The sequence below is a fragment of the Saccopteryx leptura genome, chromosome 1 (assembly GCF_036850995.1).
Source record: "Saccopteryx leptura isolate mSacLep1 chromosome 1, mSacLep1_pri_phased_curated, whole genome shotgun sequence".
Classification (NCBI taxonomy): domain Eukaryota; kingdom Metazoa; phylum Chordata; class Mammalia; order Chiroptera; family Emballonuridae; genus Saccopteryx; species Saccopteryx leptura.
In genome coordinates this window covers 368,312,584-368,329,960 of record NC_089503.1, presented here as the reverse complement: position 1 = coordinate 368,329,960, position 17,377 = coordinate 368,312,584, and the positions used below count along the sequence as shown (strand labels likewise).

Genomic DNA, 17,377 nt, shown 5'->3' with positions numbered 1-17,377 from the left:
ACGAAGAGTTGAGGCTGAGACGCTGATCCAATGGAGGTGCAACTTGACTCGGACTCATCTTAACCCTCTACAGCTGGGGCAGCGGTGCCCCCGTCCCCTTCCTCCCAGGTTCTGAGGGGCAACTTCAGTTTTATACTCCTTGTCCAGCCCAGGTCTTCACAACCATGCTAAGAAGGCATGACTGAGCCATTAGACCGGTGACACCCCCAGGAAGCAAGTGGGGGCTGAGAGGTCCGGAGGCTGGCGTGGGCCACACAGCTACTCAGTGGCAGAGCCTGGGGAAGAGCCAGCTCTCACTGGCCCCATCCTCTCCCCTGCTACCGCACAGCTCCCTGCCCAGGCCACAGCGCACGCTCGAAGACTCTGGAAGAGGAGCACACGCTCATACCTCAGGCCAAACCAGAGACCTAACCACAATTAAAAACAAAATCAGCTAGCCACCATTTCTTCCCACCTCAACACCCCTCTTGCAAACAGCCGTCACAAAATCCACACAAACAGGTTACTCCTTGCCCACTGAGGTCAAAAGTTGATCCCGTGCAAAGTCACACTATAAACTAAACACACTCAGAACTCCAGAAGTGTTGGGTCTGAGAAGTTCCGTTCTGCTCCAAGGTCTGAGGAATTCTCAGCAGGAAACCGGGCATTGTGAAGTGGGCCCACACGACTTCCTACAGGACTCCAGGAATCACTGGAGGGGAGGCCTGTTTATCCAAGGAATTCCCCTCCAGGTCAGGAGCCCCAGACAGCTCCCACCTTCAGAACAGGAGCTGATAAGGCACCCCTGGCATCTCTAAACCCAGAGCCAGCTCCTACATTCTCCCTGACTCTCAAGGCTACCTTTCTGCAGTGCCAGGGACACACAAACCTCACATAAACACTTGTTCACTAACTAGTATGGCCCTGGGCAATGCTCAAAGCAAGCAGGGAAGTCAAGAGAGGAAGAAGGGGCATGTTTGTGAAAATCAGATCTCTACCCTTTATACCAAGTAAGCACACCATTCTCCCTCCCCAAAAGCCTCATAAGTCTTCATAATTGCGGTGAGTCACCTAAAAGTCTCTCTTTTAAATTGTCTGTAAAGCCCTGGCTGGTTGGCTCAGTGGTAGAGCATCAGCCTGGTGTGTGTGGAAGTCCCAGGTTCGATTCCCGGCCAGGGCACACAGGAGAAGTACCCATCTGCTTCTCCACCCCTCCCCCTCTCCTTTCTCTCTATCTCTCTCTTCCCCTCCCGCAGCCAAGACTCCATTGGAGCAAAGTTGGCCTGGGCGCTGAAGATGGCTCCATGGCCTCTGCCCCAGGCGCTAGAATGGCTCTGATTGCAGCAGGGCAACCCCCTAGATGGGCAGAGCATCGCCCCCTGGTGGGCATGCCGAGTGGATCTTTGTGGGGCACATGCGGGAATCTGTCTGTCTGCCTCCCCCATGCTTCTCACTTCCGAAAATACAAAAAAAAAAAATCTCTGTAAAAAAAGAGTATCTACACATTTATAATAAACATGAAGGAACAAATGGATTAAACTAATAATACTCTGCCCTGGCAAAACTCAGGAGCTTTATTAAGAAAGTCTCTCCCTATTTCAAAGGCAGGGCAATTAAGGCTCAGAGGATTTTGCCCTTCCCACCCCAGGTGTGACTGTTACCTCCACCAACCCAAAGGAAACATTACAGATCATGTTAGAGTTCGATGGCATAAAGATCTTAAGAAACCATATGGAAGAGTTCTCCTAACCTCACCCAAAGTTTCAATCAATAAAAGCCTCCTAATACTAGAAATTGCACTTGTGCATGTGCCCATGCTCACACACAGACACACTGCCTTTGGTCAGTTCACTTGTTCGCAAAGCTATAAAGTACAAGAGTATCAGCGAGCTGTGCCTCACAAGATTTCTAGGAGTGCCTGACCAGGCGGTGGTGCAGTGGATAGAGCATCTGGGATGTGGAGGACCCAGGTTCGAGACCCCAAGGTTGCCAGCTTGAGCGCGGGCTCATCTGGTTTGAGCAAAGCTCACCAGCTTGGACCCAAGGTCACTGGCTTGAGCAAGGGGTTACTCGGTCTGTTGTAGCCCCACGATCAAGGCACATAAGAGAAAGCAATCAATGAACAACTAAGGTGTCGCAACAAAAAACTAATGATTGATGCTTCTCATCTCTCTCCATTTCTGTCTGTCTGTCCCTATCTATCCCTCTCTCTGACTCTCTCTCTGTCTCTGTAAAAAAAAACACCAAAAAAAAAAAAGATTTCTAGGAGTGACCACCACTCTTGTTCTCTATGACAACCCCACACTTGGGGTGTTAGGTCTCAATTCAATAAGCCACATCCTTTCCACCAATAGCAATGGTTTGAGGTTAAGGCCCAACAGTCTGTAAACTGCACCTGCCACTTACATCAAATTCAAGACCTGACTCCTATTCCAAAATAGTTTATCAGCTTGAAGCTACTACACGGTGACCTCTGTGAGGACAGGGACTCCACCTTATTCATCGGTATTCCCAGAGCAGAACACAGGCACACAGCAGGCACTCGAGAAACAGCTGCCAAATAAATGAACGCAGCACACTTCAGAAAGACCCATCATTTTCCAGGCTCCTCCACATACGCTGGCATTTAAAGATAGCATCTAGAATTCCAGGGGGCAGAGGTGTAGAAATGCGCTGGAGTCTAGTCAGAAGATGTGGGTTCAAGCAACAAGTGTGCCAAAAATTCCTTCTACTGATCTAGGCAAATCTCACAACCTGGGGGGGAGAGGGAATGTCCTAATTTACTCTTCGGTAAACACAGTTGATGACTTCTAGGTTTCCCCCTTCAGCCCTTAAAAGTTGTAAAGCTTGGAAGAAAAGCTGTGTGTGCCCTTGAGCTATCCATAATATTAACCTGGCGATAAGGGAAGTGAAAATAAAACAGCCAGAGGCACTTCTTCTCACACAGATGTTGGCTAATAACAGGAGGTAAAGCCTCTGCACCGTTCGCCTGTGTTCACATGTGATCCACACATCTGGGTCATTCTCTGCAGTCTCTTTCAGGGAGATGCAAATTTCAGTGATTGTTCCAGGCAGAAAAGCCTCCAAGTGGAACAATGACCTGCAGACTTTACTTCCAGGTAATAAACAGATTCCACTCAGACAAAGAAAAATAAAGCAGCCTGTGGCCACATTCCGTAGACGCCCCATTCGAGGAAGCACGGGCTAAGCTTTCAATGCGAGCCAGACGTGGCTGAATTCTTATTTTGGCTCCGACTTGAACTCCTAGCGGATGGTCCTTGGCCAAGTCTCTCCGCTAGAAGCCAGGCTCCGGATGGGCATGACAACCCCCATAAACCATCCAGATTACAGGGTGAAGCTAGTACAGCATTTCACAGATGTGAAGTGTTGCCAACCCCTTACGACAAATGAGGGAAGCTGTCAAGAGGCAACGTGGCCTGGGCGGAGAGCCACAGAACAGCGCCTAACCCTGGGAGGGCTATGGCGGACTCCAAGCCCCCCACTCACAATCTGGCTACATTTCCTCTGCTGAAAATCAAGGGAAGCTATGTGAACCCACACGGCGCAGAAGGGCCCACTGCAAAGCTCTTTCAAGCACACAGTGAACTCATAGCCGTTAACCAGCTGTGACTAAGTTAGGTTTGGTTTTCTTGTATGAGGGACATGTGAGACAGCAGAGGTAAATCAAGGCAAAGCATTAGACTATATAAAAGACAAAGGCCGGCTCATGAAATAAGAAGCTGTGTCAGGAGCCACATTAGTAGTGTTACTGTTTTCTTTTCCTTTCTTTAACCATTAGGTACCCATGGATACCAGATACACAGCGCTGGATAAAAAGGTTAAGAGATAGTATCAGGAAAGTTTCCCAGTAAAGCCTACTAATAGCACGCTCACTGATTAGAAAGCACTTCTGTAGTTTGGAAACTCTAATCCGGTCTTATCAACCCTCTGGCTTCGTCATTTATCAGGGTGGGAATGGGAGGTACATCAGCTGTGCCACAGAGTGATTTCTGGGGCCCCTGCCCATTACCAAGCAGATCAGAAAGGAGCTCGTGCCTGCCCGAGCGAAGTTTTCACCATAGCAACACGTGTTGCCCTGCAAACAGTCAGGACTACGGCGCTCCGCTGCGGCCCGTCTGGATGGTGCCCCTGAGAAACGAGCCACCGAGGGCGCAGACAACAGAGGAGCAGGAGAAAAGTGGCCCTAGTTAGCTTGCGAGGCAGCCTCCTGTGGCTCTGCCTCCTCCACACAGTGGACAGTGGCAGCACTAAGACCCGCCAGCATCCACAGCCCGTGTTCTCGTAAGACGGACGGACGGCAGAGAAAACAGAGGCGGAGCAGCCACGCCACGGGCTCCCTGGGGAAAAGAGGGACCCAGGGTACAATAATGGCACCCTTTGGAAAGCAGACAGCGAGCTCTGGAGAACTTGCAGGAAAGGTCACCTGTACAATGAAAGACAGCTGATGGCAGAAGGCATACTCACAGACCCGACAATGAAGCCAATAATAATCAACATCAGCGTGGTTGCTGAGACCATCGGTTGAGCGTCCGTGTGCCGGGCACAGTGCAGGGCATTTGGACAAGTATCGGTCTTCACCCTGCAGTTAGGACCAAAAACTCACTAACTGATTATCGCCACCTTTCTGGATATCACATTTTTACCAAGAAAAGAAACAGGGATGACCAGAGTGCCTTAGATCCCCGCAGGATAGGGTGACACTTGAAGGGTGACCAGGAGAGAAACTAGCTGCAAAGTTCTGCTCTGTTGCTCAGATCACTGAGTGATGCATGCAGAGCTCTAACCACAGAACAAGGGCACCCGCGGGAATCAGCGACCCTTCCCGGTTTCCTCTGACTAATTTCTCTAGAGTGTTACTGACGGGCTATATCGGAGGCTGGAGAGGAAGATACATAAAGCCAGGAACTATAAAAGCTGGCAAAGGAACGTCTTTGCATCTGAAGTTAGTATAAGAAAGACAACATATGTCCACAGATGCCAGTCTGTGCCGTTGACACACCCTTCTGTATGAGCACAATGTAAGCGGGACTATTTTATAACACCAGTGTTAGGAGACAGGACCAGCAGGCTCACTTCGGGTTATGATGCCCGGAGGTACGTCTGGGAGGATGTGAGCCAGTGCCACGGAAATCATGTGCCAACAGGTGTGACGCAATGGGTTCCCACTGTACATGTTGCAAACACGTCATCCCGTGTCAAGTACAGTCAAGTACAGGGAAGAAGGTAATTCCTGGAGAAAGGGAAGTTCTGCCACACCTGGCTCTGAAACAAAAAACCAAACACCAGCCACTACCCAAAAATTCCTCTAAGTCCCAAACCCTGAAGTCATCACAGATCAAACAGATGACAGGCCCAGAATTTCAGAAACATTTCCCTGCTGCAGGGCCAGCAGAGCCTGCAAATGAGCTTTGAATAAAATAAAGTTTCTGTCTCGAAATGACATTTTCGAGGCAATGTACAAGTTGCTTTCTCTCTGTTCCCTGCACCCCCTCTCCTCACTCTCCATTCACTGATGAGCGTTTCTCTCTTCCCCTGACTGTTGCAGTGTGAAACGTGGCACAGAAAGGGACACTGGAAAGTGAAGGGCAAGGGGGTGAGGGCAGACTGCTTTTAAATCTGACACACACACCACAGCCGCCCCAGCTGGCCGCCCACACCCTGAAGGACTAGCAGGCCCGACACCCCCTAAGTCAGGACGGAAGGGCCAGACTGTGGAGTAGAAAACTCCCCTTGCACCACCTCTCGGGAAGGCAGAGTTAAGAAAGAGAAAACTGGAAGGGAAGGAGGGGGAAAATAAAGCTCCACATTCCTGACATTTTTTAGCCAAGTGCTGTGGCTGCACAGAACAGCTCTATTCCAAACAGCCTGCAGGACAGAAAGAAACCCGAGTTCTGGGGAAGGAGCCTGCCCCTCGCCTTGGAAAGGGGATAAGGAATCTTACTTAGGAGGGCCCAAAACTAAATCAAAAGGATGAGGGACAGTCACCCTTTTATGTGTGTTCCCAAAAGGAAGTGATCCCAAGGGAAGGAATTTGGAGCCATCATCTCCAGGGGACAGAACTGAGGTCCTAAGGTCTCTGAGGAGGAAACCAAAGTCCCTCTGCATGATAGTAAGGTGACTCGTGAGCTGGGGAAGGGGGAAGGCAGGAATGAGATGGAGACCGGGCAGGGGACCGCAGATGGAGGAGTGGCCAGTAGACTGACTCTGTGGGAAGAATTATAAATGAGTTTTCTTGACTCAGCTTCTGAATGAAGGAATCCTAGCTATGCCCAAGTTAGAAACCCAAGAGCCTCCTGTCCGCTCCTCTCTCCCTGTCTCCCCCTTTCCTTCCTGCCTCCTTCTGTCCTCATTTCTAGGAAAAAGTGTTTAGTGCTGGAGTGTCCTCCCATCCGCATCCCCACAGACAGACAGTACACATCGCACCTGCAGGGGAGAACCCAGGAGACCCTGGTGGCATCTAGTAAGTCCTGGGCTGGGTCATGAGGTGCCACCCCCCAGTTTTACTCCAAATGTGAAGATGCCCGCGTGTGCTTCTCTGAGATCCCAAAAGTAACTGAGCTGTTTCTGCTCTCATCTGGTAAGGAGAGCAAAGGTCCAAAAGTCTGAGTTCCCCCAAACACCTCTCTCCCTAGAGATCCGTTGGTAGGTACAGACAAGGAGGGTCTACTTACTTGCACCTAGCACAGGAGAACACACAGCCTCCCCCAGGGAGGTTCGGCACAGCCCTCCTCCTCCCAGACTAGCACACACCAGCCATCCCACAGTGCACCTTCTATGCACCTTCCAGAGAGGAGACCCCTGCCCTGTATGCCCAGAGGGGCAGGTCTGAGGGTGAGGGTGAGGGTGGTAGGAAGCCTGAAGGCACTTCAGCCCAGGTCCTGTCCATACTCTCCAGTCCATGGGGCAGGAGGGGTGTTTCTTTTCTCTTCTGTCAGGTCCTGGGAGTAAGGGCTCCTAACATTTCTCAGCTCTCACAGAATGCCTGGTTTAATAATACATAGAACTACCCAAGACTATAAGGTAGAGAGGGCAGTAGGTACCAAGTTCAAACACTAGGCAAGCTCCCTTTGAGCAAAGATAAAGCAGGTAGAGCCACAAACCTCAACAAATGCCAGAAATACAACCAAAAGAACCATAAGGCCACGCAAGAGACTTCGCTGGCTGCAGAGCTTGTGGCTATGAGGTCTACAGCTGTCACGTGCGTCTTTCCAACCACACCCTCCAAGACTGGTGACACGGCGCTGGGAGGCCTCTTAGCATGGAGGACAGCAAACAGACACAAATAAGACAGAGGGTACTGGCTGGACAAAACAAATTCTCTCTTATTTAGTTAAGCTATTATTATGATAAATAACAACAGGGTTTTGGGAACAAGCGACTTGCTTTCACATTTATAGAATCTGTTGTGGGCTTTGTTGCGTACATGGTCCCAGTTACTTAATAACTCCATAAGGAAGATGTGTATTCCTAACCTCTTTCATGATGGGGAAACTGAGGCTGCAGTCACTTTTTTTAGTCAGTCTAGTGACAAAGCAGGGACTAGGCCACAGGGATGACACTAGTAGGTAGAGCCCTTTCCAATACACCATGAAATCTGGGGGTGGGAGGGTGGATTGAAGTAAAGGAGTACTGTACCACCAAAAGCTGGTGTGTGAACCCCAATCTTATACTCAGGTTTATTTCCCAGACACTGAAGCCCAGCCAAGGTACATTCACACATCTAACCCTCACTTGGCCACCACAAAAATGTCCCCAGTTTGAGGGCAGCTTCACCAGCCAATCAGGACCCATATCACCCTTAGAGAGGAGAGACGGACCACCGAGACAGGGAGACACAGGAGAAATTAGCCCCCCTAGGAAGCCTCCACCCCAAGGCAGTTCACAGATGGTTACAGTTTCCTATCCCATTCCTGACAATGCAGATAAGCAACCCTACCCAGAAAGGCAGACCAGGCGCTGCCTCACTGGGGACCACAGTTGAGAGTGAGGGGAGTGTCACTATCTCACCTTGAGACAAGAGATACCAGTAAGCCCTATTGTGCTAACTTTCCTCCAGTTCTTCTCACTTTTGAATATCACATTTTTCTCCTCCTGTCTCAGGTGTTGAGTCCTTCCCATCAGAACTCCTGGATCCTGACCAGGTGGGGCTTATTACAAGTCCCTTCTCCGGGAGGCCTGCACCGGGGCATTGCTGAGGGAGGAGGGTGGGCAGCGGTAGGACCCCCTCCACTTCCCCTATCTCTCTCCCTACCACCGCAGCTATGAGAAAATCACCTTGCCACTAAACGCACTAGGTATCCCCTGTCCCTCTCCTTGGCTCTGTAACGGGGAGATGCTGAGTACACCACAGATGGAGCTGAATGGGTATGAAAACTGGCCTTTTAGGCAAGGGCAGAAAGGGGGAAGGGGCCGGCGGGAGGCCAGATGATGGGCACCCATAGGATGGGGCCAGTCCTACATCTGAACGCCCAGAAAATCAGGTGGGAGGTGGACAAGGGTCAGGGTCCCTCCCACTGGAAAAGCCCAGAAGAGCTGGCAGCCACTGCTTGGGAGAGGGAGTTAGTTGTGCAATGACTCCGGGTCTGGGAGTCTCCGGACTTGGCTCCCGAACGCCAGAAAGGAAACCCCACTGGTCGGGCCAGGGTGGCAGCACTGCGCTTGGTTCGAGGCCAGGCTTAGAATTCAGGGCTGCGGAGAGCGCTGCAGGATATGGTGGGTGCCCAGGGGGGCGGCGGAGCGGGCACGGCTGCCAAGGCGCAGAGCTGGTGTGTGTGGGGGGGGGGGGGGGTCTGGGCTGACTCGGAGACCAAAGCGGGTACGGGGTACAAAGCCGGGGATGCACATAACGTACCAGGCAGCCCCGAGCCCCAGCTCTGACGAGGACCCCGGGATCCGCCGGCGGCGCACGAGAAAGGGCACCCCCTCCCCAGCCTCGCTCACCTCGAACATAAGCCCTATGAGGACGCAGAGCACCAGGCAGAAGCCGATGTCCGCATGGTTGTGGATGACGAACTCCTGGCTGAAGAGCGGGTAACTTTTCGTCCTCCTGCGGAAAGCCATGGCAGCGGGCGCGCAGCGGCCGGCGGGGCCCGCACCCTGCGCTCACGAGCCGCCGCGCAAACTTCTCCAGCCCCGGCCCGGTCCGCCCGCCGGCCCGCCGCCCGCTCGCCCTCCCGCCAGCCGGCCTAGCGCCCAACAACTTCTGGGGCCCGCCCCCTTCCTCCGCCCGCCCCGCCCCCGCCGCCCGGAACCGCCCCCGGCCGCAGCCCCCTCCCCACCGCGGGCCGCACTCGGCGCCGGGCTCGGCCCGGCCCCGCCCCCCGCGCGCTTAACCCTCTCGCGGCCGAGGACGCTGCGGGGGCGGCGCCGGCCAGCGGGGCCCGGGTCCCGCTCGCCCCGGGTGCCCCTCGGCCCGGGCTCCGCTCTCTGCGCGCCCGCGCCGCGCCCCGCCGCATTCTCGGCTTTGCGGCCCGGCCGGTCCCCGCGCTGGCCGAGCAGGCCGCGAGGGACGCGGATGCCTGGCCCTGTCCTGCCCGGACAGGAAGTGGGCCCGGGTTTCCCAATCGCCGGCGCCCGCTTCTTCCTCCGCGGGAAGGAAAGGGCCGGAGAGGCCGCACGGGTCGCCCGGGCCGCCCGGGGTGGGCCGGGCAGCCGGAGAGTCCCCAGTTGCGGGCTGTGGCCCTGGGGCGCCGAGAGCAGCGCAGGTTCAGTGGAGGGAGAGAGGCCGCAGGCCGGCCTTCTCGCTGGCCACAGCGCCCGGCACGGATGATAAATGAATGGACGGTTGTTGGTCAAGTATTGACTGGGATCTCACAGTGGGCTGGGCATGGTTCTGTTGCTTAGGGGATAGTTACGCAGCAAACAAAAAAGACCCTGTCCAGGGGGAGCCTTGGTTCCATAGGAGAGTAGGAAATGGATGGGTGCAGTTTTTTGCTCGTAACTTTTAAGACCCTTGGTGCAAGTGAAAATGACTAGTTTTACAAGTCTTACCAAAAGTCTGCCTTCATTATTACTTGATCTGAAGAAGTGGAAGAAGAAACATTGAAGAATTTTCTCATTGAAAGTGTCTATTTAGTATTAAGTTTTAAAAGTACTTGGGGAAAGCACAAAAGGTTTTTAATAAATCTATATTGGCAAATATTCCATTTCTTCCCATCAGTAATGGAGTCAACTAATCACTTTTTAGATGTACAAAAATACAAAACGAACAAGGAACTCTGAAAGTCTTATTGACTCTTTTATTAGGTCTACAGTTATTTGACTGCTAAGTAAATAAGATTTCTTGAAAATGGCACAGTATGAAATGTGATTGAGACCGGACTTATCGGGGTTCATAGATACATTTCACATCTTAAGTTTCTTTATTCCTCAGCGTTTAGCATATTGTCTTTGGTCTTTAATTCTTTTAAATAACTTAAGGAAATGCGAGAGTGTTGTCTGTATTGGACGAAAGCTCATTTAACTTAAAGACGGACCTGTCTTAAAATTGGACCTTAGTGTTATCAGGAGTGGAAAGATCAAGAACTCTGGAGCATCTCAATTTTCCATCTATGAAAAGGTGTTGTCACCTGATCTTAAACGACTCAGGAGGCTTTGACTAGAAATCAATGATAAAGATTTATTCAAAGGTCTTAAAGTTTGCAAACCAGAAACACAGGCAATACCCAGAGTGTGCTCGCAAACGAAAGAAAAGCTGAGGGTTCTTATGATAAAAAGAACATTCTTGAGAAGAATCAGTCCTGCATTTTTAGCCTCCGGATGGTCCAACATGGTCTTTCTCTAGATCAGCAATTTTCAGCCTTTTTCAACTCACGACAGACATATACTACTAAAATTCTGCAGCACACCTAAAAATATATTTTTTGCCAGTCTGACAAAAAAATCTTTAATTTTTATTCATTCATACCAGATGGCTATTGCGTTGACTATTCTCATTTTTTATATGACAATCTAAGGGAAAAGAGGTCAGTGCCCCAACTAAATAGGTAGTGCATGTTTTAAAAATTCTTGCAGCACACCAGTGTTTCTCTTGTGCACACCTTTTGAAAATTGCTGCTCTAGATGATAGGTGGTCTGCATAATGGATGCCAAGTGGTCTGAATATGTGAATATTCTTTCCTTAGTCCTTCAAGGGGTAATCAAAGGGTTATCTGCAGATTTCATGTATATCCAGACATTGATATGGGACTGGAATAATCAAGAGTTTAAGTTTCCAGGCTAATTAACACAAGAATAGAATCTCTTTCTCATGCTTCAATGTACTACATTTTAGTAATTTAGCAACTTGGCTATAGCGACTCCATTTTATTTCTTCACGCTTATTCCTCAGTATTCAAAATTTCAAACTTCCGCCACATCTATTAGATTGAACCCTATGAAATGGTTTCATTATAGATCAAAACTGGAACACCAGCGTTTCAGATGATTCAACCTAATATACATAGTTACCTACTGTTTCCCCATGACCATTTGTAAAGGATGTTGTGGTAGGAATTTCTTGCATAAGGTAGGATCTTGTCAATCTCTTAACATTGAGATTTCGGCTGAAAGTCCTGGAAGATGGGTATTATACCTCCACATTTATAAATGCGAAACCTGAAGGGAATGGCTTAGTCTGTGCTCACACTGCTGACTGCCAGCCCTGGGCCCTTACAAATATAATTGAACAATTAGACATGGGGTTCCAAATGCATGGTTTGGTATTTCATTACCTTGAAACCCCATGGAGGAAGTATTAAATGCCTACTCCAGCCATCACAGCCATCTCTAAGTCCCAGTTTCAAAACCATCTTCAACCCTAAGTGGGTCTCTTCCCAACCTCTCTCACCCAGTCATGGAGCCTATGAATTCTTACCTCAAACTATCTCCCACGAGTTCCCACCTCCACCATTCTTCACCCGGCCCACACTCGTTACCATGGATGCCCTGCCTCCCATACCTCCACCTTTAACATGTCATTTTATTGGAAACATTTATTAGCACCTACTAAGTGCCAGACACTCTGCTAGTCCCTGAAAACAGGTAAGACAACCCATGTGATGGTTTTAAAACATGTCTTCAAGTTGTTTGATACTACTCTCTTCGAGAATTGGTGGTTCATACCCCCTTCCCTTTGAGTGTGGGCAGGACTTAGTAGTGCACTGCTCACAAATAGAACGTGGGATAAGTGATGGTTTAACTTCCAAGACTAGGTCATAAAAAGCCCTTTGATTTTCTCCTTTCTCTCATCTTTAATCACTTGCTCTGGGAGAGCCAGCTGCCTTGTTGAAAGGATACTCAAAGCACCTTTATGGAGAGGTCCTCATGGCATGGAACCAGGGCCACCTGCCAACAACCAGCACTAGATTGCCAGGCTTGTGAATGAGCTACATTGGAAAAAGATTCTTTAGCCCCAGTCAAGCTTTCAGATGACTGCAGACCCAGCTGACCTCTTGATTGCAAGGTCATGAGAGACCCTGAGCCAGAACTAGCTGGGTAAGCTACTCCCAAATTCCCAACACACAGCGATGGTTAGATAAGGAACTTTTGCTGTGTTAAGTCATTAAATTTCGATGTCATTTGTTATGTGGCAAGAGATAATAACCCTACTGGAGCTTATAATCTTAGAAGAAACAGAGGGATCATTACAGTTCAATGTGATGATGGTAAATCTAGGAACAACTTGAAATATATAACTGATGAGTACAAAGAAAAAGTAACTGAATTCTGTCTGGGGTATAAAGAAGAGGCTATTTGGGCTGGACCTTTACCTAGAAGGATTTTCCAGATAGAAGGCAGAAGAGGGGTAGGAGATGAATTATGAAGAGCTAAGGATTGTACTGGGTGTTGAATGTCCTGATAAAGAACTGTGACTTTTAATGTATACGTATTTCAAGTCATCACATCATATACTTTAAATATCTCACAATTTTATTTGCCAATTATAACTCAATACAGCAGAAAAATTTTTTTTTAAAGATCTGTGACTTTATTCTGCCAACAATGGGGAGGAATGGGAGGTTTTTAAGCATGACCAAATCTGTCTTTGGAGAGAGAACAATCAGGAATATGAAACATCATTTTGATTTAAACAAAGTGGTGTCAGGAAGACTACTTGAGAACCAATTATATCAGTCCAGTAAAAAAAAAAAAAAATGAACACTTCACAAAGAATAGTTCAATAAGAATCAAAAGGAGATGAATTATTTCAGAGACATTTCACAGATTAATTAATTGAATTTAATGACTGCTTTGCTGTAAGAAATACAAGAATAGGAGGAGTCAAAATTTTAGGCTAGGATGATTTAAGCGATGATGCTACCTTAAAAATAAAATGGAAGGCCCTGGCCGGTTGGCTCAGCGGTAGAGCGTCAGCCTGGCGTGTGGGGGACCCGGGTTCGATTCCTGGCCAGGGCACATAGGAGAAGCGCCCATTTGCTTCTCCACCCCCCCCCCTTCCTCTCTGTCTCTCTCTTCCCCTCCCGCAGCCAAGGCTCCATTGGAGCAAAGATGGCCCGGGCGCTGGGGATGGCTCCTTGGCCTCTGCCCCAAGCGCTAGAGTGGCTCTGGTCGTGGCAGAGCGACGCCCCAGAGGGGCAGAGCATCGCCCCCTGGTGGGCAGAGCGTCGCCCCCTGGTGGGCGTGCCGGGTGGATCCTGGTCGGGCGCATGCAGGAGTCTGTCTGACTGTCTCTCCCCGTTTCCAGCTTCAGAAAAATACAAAAAAAAAAAAAAAAAAAAAAAAAAAAAAAAAAAAAAAAAAGGAAGAAGCCCTAGCCGGTTGGCTCAGCAGTAGAGCATCAGCCCGGCATGTGTGGAAGTCCCAGGTTCGATTCCCGGCCAGGGCACACAAGAGAAGCACCCATCTGCTTCTCCACCCCTCCACCTCTCCTTCCTCTCTGTCTCTCTCTTCCCCTCCTGCAGCCAAGACTCCATTGGAGCATAGTTGTCCTGGGCACTGAGGATGGCTCCATGGTCTCCACCTCAGGTGCTAGAATGGCTCCGATTGCAGCAGAGCAACGGATGGGCAGAGCATCATCCCCTGGTGGGCATGCCAGGTGGATCCTGGTTGGGCACATGTGGGAGTCTGTCTGCTGCCCCCCACTTCTCACTTTGGAAAAATACAAAAAAAAAATGGAAGAACAGAAAAAGAGAAGAGAACATGAGAGAGAAGAGAATGGCCTCACTGGGCTTGAGGAGTCACAGGACATTCAAATCAACACATTGCAGGTCAGTTGGAAACTGTTGGATTGGATTTAGGGAGGGAAACCCAGAATTAAAGGTATCTGGGGTGCATCTACACTGTGACTGTTGAAGCCATGAGCTTAAGTAAGTGTTCCCCAGAGAGTGTGCTGAGTGAGGGGAAACAAAACCCAAGGTCAACAGAACCCTAGGGAACCCCAACACTGAGAAGGGAGGAGGAGGAAAAGGAAAGGGTGGGGTGGAGGAAAGCATGACACAGGCAGTGCACAGGGCAGGGGGAACAGGCAGAATGAGGAGAAAACAAAGCTGCTAGATGCGGCATCATGGCCTCTCAGTGGGACATGGAACGGGCGTAGCAGTGGGTAGAAGAGGAGAAAAGGGGGAGAGAAGGCAGTCTATTCTTTTAAGAAGTTTGGTAAGAAAAAGGGAAATGGATGATGTTGGGGGGAGATAGAAGTTCTAAGGATCTTTAAATTATTTCTTTTTTTAAAAAAATAAGGATTGTCCTTTTTATTTTTTTTAATTAATTTTTTTTTTTTTTTACAGAGACAGAGAGTCAGAGAGAGGGATAGACAGGGACAGACAGACAGACAGGAATGGAGGGATGAGAAGCATCAATCATCAGTTTTTCGTTGCGACACCTTAGTTGTTCATTGATCGCTTTCTCATATGTGCCTTGACCGCAGGCCTTCAGCAGACTGAGTGACCCCTTGCTCGAGCCAGCGACCTTGGGTGCAAGCTGGTGAGCTTTTGCTCAAACCAGATAAGCCCTCACTCATGCTGGCGACCTTGGGGTCTCGAACCTGGGTCTTCCACATCCCAGCCCGACGCTCTATCCACTGCGCCATTGCCCGGTCAGGCTATTTCTTTTTTGAGATTAGAGCATATTTGGAGACAGAGAAGAAATGGGAGAGACAGAGAGAAAGGACTTGAAATACTGAAAACACTAGAAACATAGGAGATCATTGATGAAACTAAGGAGGAGACTAGAGGGTGGCTCTGACAACAGGAGGGGGGAAAACTCAGAGGCTGGGCAGGGATCTAGGAATGGGTGAGTGCATAGTTACGTCTAGAGGTGGACGAGATAATAACCTCTCACATTTATTCTGCACTTCATGGCTGCCCTGTGAGGGAGGCCAGACAGTTATTCCCACCCCTTTCTGGGAGCTGTTCTGAGACACATGAGTGACCAAGGACCACATGATTACTGGGGAGCTGGACGCAGACTCAGACCTGCAGGTCAGCACAGGGTTCCCTTTGCTGGACCATACTGTAGCCTTCCGGGCTTCCTAATGTATGGCACTGATCAGGTAGCACCATCTGCCACACGTAGCATCTGTGTTCCACTCGCAAGGCCCTTGTACCAGGTGCTTTTGCCTAAAAGGTAACTATCCTTCAAGAAAAAGAGCATGTCGTGGCCTGACTGATGGTGGCATAATGAATAGAGTGTCGACCTGGGACGTTGAGGTTCCAAGTTCATAACCCCAAGCTCGCCGGCGCAGGCTCCCCAGCTTGAGCACAGGGTTGCTGGTGTCAATGTGGAATCATCAACATGATCTCATGGTCAATGGCTTAAGCCCAAGATCGCTGGCTTGAGCCCAGAGCCGCTGGCTTGAGCAAGGTAGTCAGTGGCCTGGCTCGACCTTCCCCCTGGCTCCACAGTCAAGGCACATATGACAAGCAATCAGTGGAGACCTTAAGTGACGCAACTATGAGTTGATGCTTCTCATCTCTCTGTCTCTCTCTCACCCACTACAAAGAAAAAGTATGTACCTCTTCTTTGGCAAAGCTGTCTTCAAGGCACTAGTGTGCACACAGCTCCTTGTGCACAACTCTCAGTAGCAGTGGGTTCTCTTGCAATCAGTGTTTGTCTATGAATTGTACCCTCCCCCCTTTGGATGGCATGATCCTTCAGGGCAGGAATCCAGCCACTCACCCTCATATCCCAACAACATCAAGTGTCCCACATAGTGTGTTCTCATCAAGTGTCAGTTGACTAAGTGATTGAATAAGAGATGCTGTGCTTTGGTTGTCATAAATGTAACCAATGTCCCCAAAAGTGGAAAACATATTTTCTTACATAACAAGATGTCCTGAGTTAGTTCTCCCAAGGGAAAGTGATTCCTTGAACACTAAACACTAGCATCTTAATATCCTCCCACTTTGATACTCTGTGTTTGCTTTTGTCTGAGGCTTGTCCCTCATGGTTACAAAGTGGCTGCAGAAGCTCCAAGCATTCTATCCTTCATATAAGACCTGAAATTCAGACAAAAAGAGAAGGTGCATTTTGAAGTATGAAGAAAACTTTCCCAGAAACCCTGGAATCCCCTCATGTCTCATTGGCCAGAATTGCATCCCATGACCATTCCTAAATGAGCCATTAGCAAGGTGAGTGGAACTGAGGTGATTGGATAACTTCACCAAGAAGGCATCCTCAGAGGGACTAAAGAGAGTTCCAGCCTTTTTTGAAGACCCTGGGTATCACTTACCTCAGTGTTTTTCAACCGGTGTGCCGCTGTGCCGTGAGATATGGTCAGGTGTGCTGTGGGGAAATTAAACATGGGTCCCCAAACTACGGCCCACGTGCCGGATACGGCCTGCGGAGGCTATTTATCCGGTTGGCCACCAGCCGCCTCCATCCGAACATAAACATCCCCCTCACAATCCCTCCAGCTATCAGCGACAGGAAGAGTGGAGGCACAGGGACCGCTCACTGACCAATCACCTTCTAGGATTCATCCCGACCACTAGCACTGAACCAATAGTAGGCCGCCTCTCATCCACACCCAGGAAGGTCCCTGCTCGGGCTGCCGTGCACTTGTCATTGTGTGGCCGCGGCCAGTAGTTGAAGCTGCTACTGCTCCCCATGGTCCCGATTTCTAATCTTGGTCAGGACTGGAGGTAAATGTTGCCACCACTAGATGAAGCCTCAGCCTCAGCTGGTTATGTCTATCCTGATGGTGTATATAATAGATATTTGACCTTTTTCTTTTTAAAAGAGGCCCCCGCAGAGGGTGATATACAATGCATCACAATGTTATCTAACTTTAAAGCTAAAGTTTGCTGATCTTCCTTTGGACAGTTTTTGGTTATCTGTTGCCAAGGAGTTCCCCATTCTGGCCAACAAAGCTTTTTGACATTGCTCCCGTTTTCAACCACACATCTATGTGAGTTGAACTTCTCAAGCTTGACTGCGA

At 49.5% G+C, this 17,377-nt stretch overlaps 1 protein-coding gene across 1 annotated transcript in view; it reads right to left on the bottom strand.

Moving 5' to 3' along the window:
• TRAM2 (translocation associated membrane protein 2) overlaps positions 1 to 9,201 on the bottom strand; it is an 80,643-nt gene extending 71,442 nt beyond the window's left edge. The window contains exon 1 of the mRNA XM_066359208.1: positions 8,941 to 9,201. Coding sequence (XP_066215305.1) covers positions 8,941 to 9,060 — 120 coding nt within the window. The 5' untranslated portion in view covers positions 9,061 to 9,201. The remainder of the gene's footprint in view (positions 1 to 8,940) is intronic.
• Positions 9,202 to 17,377: the final 8,176 nt, after the last annotated feature.